The 7035-nt window shown below is 49.8% G+C and overlaps 1 protein-coding gene across 1 annotated transcript; it reads right to left on the bottom strand.

Moving 5' to 3' along the window:
• Positions 1-2926: 2926 nt before the first annotated feature.
• On the bottom strand, positions 2927-4771 carry TRAPPC3 (trafficking protein particle complex 3; the record flags this gene model as incomplete). Its single annotated transcript, XM_010022906.1, has 4 exons — positions 2927-3514; positions 3922-4104; positions 4367-4466; positions 4674-4771. Coding segments are annotated over 4 exons (501 nt in total), but the record flags the coding sequence as incomplete, so codon positions are not given.
• Between the last annotated feature and the right edge of the window lie 2264 nt (positions 4772-7035).

Below are 7035 nucleotides of genomic sequence, written 5' to 3'. Positions count from 1 at the left end.
ATGGGGCTGGGAGTTCTGCTTCTCACCAGTGAGGGAGAAGGGGCTGCCTGGCTCCAGGGTGGGATGAGGGATGCTGATGGTGTGAGGTGGTGTGGAGTGTGGCTGACTCCTTGCCAGTTCCACCGCCCTGTTCTGCGTGGTCAGAGCAGGGTGGCAGCAAACAGCCCTTGCAACAAGCCCTGGGCAAGCTGGGAGCAGCAGCCAGGTTGTCCTCACGCTGGGGAAACTGGTTTAAAACCTCAAGTTAGACCCTGGTAAGTTACACATGAGACTTCAGCTCCCACAAGTGTGCATGGTCAGGACACCAGCCACAGTGCTGGAGGAGGGCAAGGGCTGGAAAAGCTCCTTCCACCCTCCATGACTAATCCATCACTCTGGGATGGGGCTGGGACATGGGGCTGTGTGGTGCAAGGGCCTGGTGGTGAGTGCCCACCATGGGCAGGCAGGGGCTGGGTGCAGCAGGGGGGTCTCCCCATGCACTGCCTTTCACCGGGGTTCTGCAGCCGCACTCCCACCCCATACCCCACGTCCCTCCCCTCAACTTGTTGCTATTGTCATCTCTAATATCACACAGAGATATGAAAGGCTGAAAGTTGCCTCTTTTCCTGCCAGGTTAAATCGTTCCCCAGGAATGTCTATTATTCCCACAAGTCAACTTTCCCCTTCGCGGTATGTGTCCAGGGGTCAGGCCTGGCACTACATGAAAGTGAAGGGTATTCAATAACCTAGAGCCGTGGAAAGGCTTTAGTCCAACTCCAAGCATGTTGAGGGTTTTATTGATGCAGCATGCCTTTCCCCATTTGTTTCCTATAAACAGCACATGGTAATATTTAGTAGGTTACATACAGAGCTTTTTGCATATTCTCCCTTGTCTACAACGAGCTACTCGGTAGTAGACAGTTTTACTTTACTTAATGTGATTCTTCTTGTTCTTCCAGAGGCTCTGGGCTGCTCTTGACCCAGTCGCCCAGCAAATCCCTGTGCAGCTCTGTAATTCCTGAGAGTGGGACCATGGGACCCCCCCATGGGGCGTGAGCAGTCGCCAAAGGAGGGAAAAGGACCTGGTGTGAGCTTTGCTGTTGCAAAATAACCCCCTTCTAGGTGTGATGTCAACGAGGACATGGGGCCTCCATCCCCCCAGGACCCTCTGGGACACTGTCCCTGAGGCTGTGTGAGGAGCTGGGGCTGTTTGGGGATGTTCTGCCTCTTGGGCAGCTGACATGTTATGCTCGCCATCTCCAGCCAGAGAGAAGCCACTTCACTGTAAGAGCTGCTCTTTCCCCATCCCTGGGGCTGGCAGCAGCCAGGGTGAAGCTGTGGGTGCTTGGTGCAGCGCAGGGGGATGCCCTCCTGACACTGCAGGCTCCTGGGGAGTATTTGCACTGTTTATACCAGCCAAGGGCAGCACAAATTCCTGCTCCTGGAGAGCCTGCAGTTGCCATTCCTTGCCTCACATGCCCAGCACTGTGTGGCTAATGGCAGCTGTGGAGCAGCTCCTGTGCTGAGCTGGCACAGTGGGGCACAGATGCCTCCTGAGGTGACTTTTTGCCACTATCAATGACCAGAAATAGCATGTCTTGGCTTTTTCTCTGCAGCAGACTGCCTTGGGCTGGTGGTAGCGAGTCCCTGCTACCGTACACGTGTGGGTATTCATGGGGCAGGAAAAGGCCAGTCCCCAAACAACACTGGTTTCCCTGCACTGCCCATCAGCTCCCCAAATCCCACCCGTAGACACAATCCCTCCGTGTGCTGAATATTGGGCAGGTTTCCTCCAGGGAGCAGCTTTCACACTTGCTGGCAGCCGGACATTCCTGGTGCCGCAGTGCCGTCACCCTGCCAGCCTGTCACACTGCTCCCTGCTGCTCCACACCAGCACCCAAAGAAAGGGCAAGAGGAAAGCAAAGAGTTGACAGTGGGGTTTTTTTAATGCAATTGCTTTTAAAATGCAGCCTTAACACGACTTAAGAGTGGCCAATGATGAGAAACAACAGGTCTTTTTGATCTCTGCAACAGGCACTCCTGCCTCCAAAACCCACCTGCCGTTGCTGCCCCTGATGTTCTCCAACTGCTCTTACAGCAACTTGCTGTCCCCTCACAGGACAAGTGTCCCTTGGGACATCCAAACCCTGACACCAAAGGGACTCCTCTGGACAAAATAAGAGACCTGGCAAGCTGTGCAGCATCTAGATGATCCAGTGCTCATCTGAAGAACCTGAAGAAGCAGCAGCAGCGTTCTCTCTCTCACCTTACACTCGGGCATAAACCTACAAAGGTATTTGAGCTGCCAGCTCCTGTGGACATGGGTAAGAGCTATCAACTTCAGGCTCCTCTGTGGATCTGTGCCTTCATGCTATGTAAAGTGCTTTGAGAATGGAATGGCTGACTGCATCTTCTGGTGGAGGAAGTTGGTTTTCCAACAGCTACCACTACTTGGTGTGTGTATCTGACGGAACAGCGGGTGCTACAGGCTGTCCTTGCTTGCCAATTCAAGGAACAGGGGAAATTCTGCTGTAGCCTAAACATCTGTGGGAATACACCCCAGCACCACCTCCACACTGCAGTGTTTGTACTTGCTGATGAATGACCTCAAAGCTTTTAGCCTGAGTTTTGGTTTTCATTCTGTGGCCTTGCCCCTGGGCTGTGAACACTGACAGCATTTCTCAATTCCTTTTCTCCTTTTAAAAGCTTAACTCCATTGCAATTTAATGGTCATCAGCTTCCAAGAGGGGAGTCATGAACCTGCTGGAGGAAGAGAAACTGCAGAAAGGCCACATGGACCTCCTGAATCTGCCAGTGCTGCATGATGCCACTGCTGTCTACCAAAAGGAGCCTCTCCAACCTGGTGCCAGCACTCAAACAGCTCTCCTAAATCACCCCTTTGTATCAAGCTTGTGTTTTACTAGTAACTTCAGAATCAAATGCAGGAAGCCAGTTAATTCTACAGGAATACTATGCACTTAGACTGAATTTTAAACACCTCTTCTTAAGGACAGCATTTAACAGTGAATCAGTGGCTCTTATAGCTTGGTCTCCAATTCTGGTAATAAAACATAGATTCAGATGTGAATAGAGTGGAGCTTTTGTGGAGTTTAAGCAGTAGTTTTTGCACAACCAAATGTCCCAATTAGAAACTGAGTGTAGAAAGAGTCCCCAGGGGAGTATGAAAGACATCACCTTATGAAAAAAGCTTCCGAATGAACCTGTGAAATCAACAGCCACCAGACAACTGTCTTCTACAGAAAATGGAAGTAACAGTAGAAGAATATAACATCTTAAACAGTCAGTGAGTCAGTCTGAATGTACAGGGGCACTAGATCCCTACAGATCTGCGATGAAAGCTAACGGCCAAAACCAGCTGGTCCCCTCCAGTCCCAAAGGGAGACTGGGCTGGCATTCACTCTTCACCAGCTGGAAGATTGTCTTCAATCCGCCTGATGAATTTCATCCTTATTTCTGTGACACTGTCACCCTTCAGCGTGTCCTGCACAAACTTTACATCTACAGCCATCTGAACCTAGGTGATGGAAGAGGAAAAAGAAGAGCTGTTATCCCCCTTACAGCACCACCTGATTGTGAAGCACCAGCTCAAGGACTCTGAGGACAGGACATGCAACACAGCCTTAAGATCACATTCTCCTCGTACATTGTGGCCTACATGGTGGACAGCGGGCACCTTCCTCAGACACGTACCTCCTACAAAACTCAAGGAGATACCAGTGCTTGTACTTGGGTTGTAAGATGAAGGGGCTCTGGACTCAGAGCTGCCAAATGCAACAGCAGCTGAGCACTCTTCTGGCTCTGTTCTCCTGGGAATCAACTTCAAGTCGAAAGCAAACATGAACACAGACCAGGTATTGAAGTACCTGCTGGTACCTCAGTTATTCATCTATCTATCTCACTGGAGGAGAGACATTGGCTCACCATTTCCAGGGCACCTCGCAGCACTCCACACAGCAAGTTGGAATAGATGAGTGATGAGTGGTTGTCGGGAAGCTCAACAAAGTCCACCAAGGGGTTGTTTTCCAAGATGAGGGAGAACTCATCACCTCCAGGACTCCAGTTAGTGATGCTTGGAGTGATGCCCAGGTACATTTTAAATGCTATCTGTCAAACAGAGTATGAACAAGAACATGTCCCATGAAGCTACGGCACAGCTTTGATCTTTGTAAAATTACTGGAGGGGTTTGAGAACACCACTCCTTTCCCCCAATTCCTACCAGCCACTAGTAGTCAGGGATCTAATTCTCTTCTCTTTCCTCCCCAGAATCTCAGTCAAGCTCTCAGGAAAGTTCTGTGAGTAGCAAATACTGTATCCTCCCATGCAAAACCATGACCAAACCTGACAAAGCCATGCTTTGGTGATTACCTTTGCAATAACATCTGCAGTTTCACGGAAATCATGGCATCTTCCAACATTGGACCTGGCCAGGAAGTCTTCTATTAGCCGAACACCTATGTTGTAACCCCTGTGAATGCACCAAAGAGGTAACAGGTAGAGTGGGCAGAGCACAGCTTTAGAAAGACCATTTATAGAAGAAGACAGTGGAGGAAAAAAGTTACATCTGAGAACTATCAGCATCATAATCTGCCAGGTTTTTACTTGCAGAGCAGCATACAGACATGCCTGCTGTGATCCTGAGCTCTACAAGGCTCTGCTGCAGCGGATCACTTACATTTTGTCAAGCTGCTTGTTGACATCCTCGTCGTTCTCGTAGTCCTTGCACAGCTGGGTGACCAGGGCCCCGTATGTCAGCGTGAAGAGCTCCGAGTTCTAGACAGAGGCAAAAGGGATTTAGCATAAGTCAAAGGCAAAACTGACTGAGCACTGCTGCATCTGTGTCCAGCACCGCTTCCGCTGGCCTGGAGAGGGGGAACAGAAACCTGCTGTCTCAAAGGAATCTGCTGCTTAATAAGGAGAGATCCCAGTCTGCGTTTTGGCAAGACGACTTCAGTCTCCTTGGAGAGAGAAACCCTCTTTGACTAGGAACGACTGGGCGCTTTCTTTCCCTCCCTCTCTCCAGGCACCCAGCATTTCCCATTAAAGTGTCCTGAATCTGACCTGCAGAGGCAAGCCAGGAGCTGCTCACACTCTGGCCACTCTTAGCTGCTCATGAGCACCTCTTTAACGAGGGAGCCCACAGATAACTGGAGTGACACCTCCAGGTCCTATGGTGCTACCGAGCTCCCCAGTGGCTAAACCTGCACTGGAACTGGCTCCACCTGCTGCTTGTGTTCACACACGTGCTGCAAACGGGCAACATTTGTTAGGCTCCAATTCTAGCCCTTGAAAAGGACAAAAATTGCTCATCCATTCATGGAATTCCTGCATTCTGCTACCAAGAAGAAAACCAAGCCATATCTGGTCCTTAGGAAGTGATGTAGGCGCACGATTTGCTTTATACATCAAAATCGGCTCCTCAGACCCAGAAGAGGAGCAGCAAGGACAGTTTCAGATCAGCTCAGCAGATCTGTGGGGTACATCTACTCTCTGGGCCTGGCTAAGGTCAAAGTTACTTGGGTTTTCTTTGCAGAACACATGGAGGGAAGAGATCTCCTCTCCCAGCCACCACCTTCACCCATCCTCAGCCTGCAGCAACTCTGTCCAAGTGCATTTTCTTGGGAGCCATTAAGCCAGGCTAGTGACTAACAAAGTCCTTGAAGGCTGCAAAACAAAGAGCTACAACAAGCTTTAGCTTCTCACAGAACCCAAAGGAACAAAGGAACCGTCATACTTTATTTCTGCTTTCAGTTTTAGCATGCAGAAACATTAGTCTGATCTCAGATTAAAAGCCTATCACCTACCATGAGATGCATAGATGCAGAAGGTGAAATGAATGGCAAATACCAATACTACAGAATGAAAGCAGCAGGCAGGCAGAAAGGAAGGGAAAAGAGACAACAGAGTTAAGTGACGACACTGATCACACTTCATTCTGAACAAGTTTACACAAAGCCAAGACAAACAGAAGGAAGAATCACTCCCAAACATTCAACAAGTAGAAATCAGGTTAGAAGACACAGGGAATTCCACCTTGTCATTGTACTTCATGAGGTCAACCGCAGTCAGCGACCAAACGGCTCTGAGCACCTGCAAAGTACCAGTTGTGCTCCTTGGTACTTGGCCCAACTCTAGAGCTAAAGAATGGATTCTTTTGGGGTTTTTTTTACTTCCAGTCCTGCTTTCACCCTGGAAAGCGAAGGGTTGTGCAAGTTCCCAACCTCAGGAGGGTTGTGACAAGGCGGAAATCTCCTTTAGCGTGACTGTCAGAGGTTTGGCAGAGAATTTAACATGCAGAAAAGGTTATGCTGGTTTTAAGGATTTCAGTAACTTTTAGTGAAGACGGGGCTTGGCAGCTGGGGAGAGAAGGGGGTGAATGGATGGAGGAAATCCAGCTGTTACCAGTCCAAGACGTTGTCATTTACTGAGGAAAGCCACGAAGCCTTCACCTACTGTTATCAGCCCCGCAGCGACCCAGGGTTGGCCACAGCTATTGCCAGCGACGCTGCTATTGGGGTAACTTTGAACGGTTATAACAAGTCAAACTTCTCACTTTGTATTTGCAACCACACTCTTCATTTTTCAGTCCATCTAATGGAACTGAAGTGCCCGATACTTGTTCTGTTCTTTACATTATTTCGTATTGCGGGCTAGTCTCAGCACTATATAACCGTTCTGTGGCTCCAAAAACTGCCAGATCAATGAATAACACCAATTCCTTCCATAAAAATCACTGTATCGAGGGAGCTGAACCCCTAGAAGGGGAGCCCCTTGTGGTGCTGAGCCGCCAGCACGGCCACAGAGGGAGCAAACCCAGATGTTGTTGTTCATTCTTTGCTTTCAAACATCGACATCGCATCGAAAACGAACGAGTTCGATCTGCTCTGACCCGGAACGAGGCCTCGGCTCCGGGGGTTCGTTCTCCACCCCTCGCACCGCGGTTCCGCCGGGCTGGTAACACCGAACGGGGCTGGGGAGGAGAAAGGCCAGAGAGACGCGGCAGAAGCGTTTGGACGGTGACGTTCCCGCAGCCGGAA

Source organism: Nestor notabilis, unplaced genomic scaffold (assembly GCF_000696875.1).
Source record: "Nestor notabilis isolate BGI_N333 unplaced genomic scaffold, ASM69687v1 scaffold24439, whole genome shotgun sequence".
NCBI lineage: Eukaryota > Metazoa > Chordata > Aves > Psittaciformes > Psittacidae > Nestor > Nestor notabilis.
This window is presented reverse-complemented; position numbering and strand designations above follow the sequence as displayed.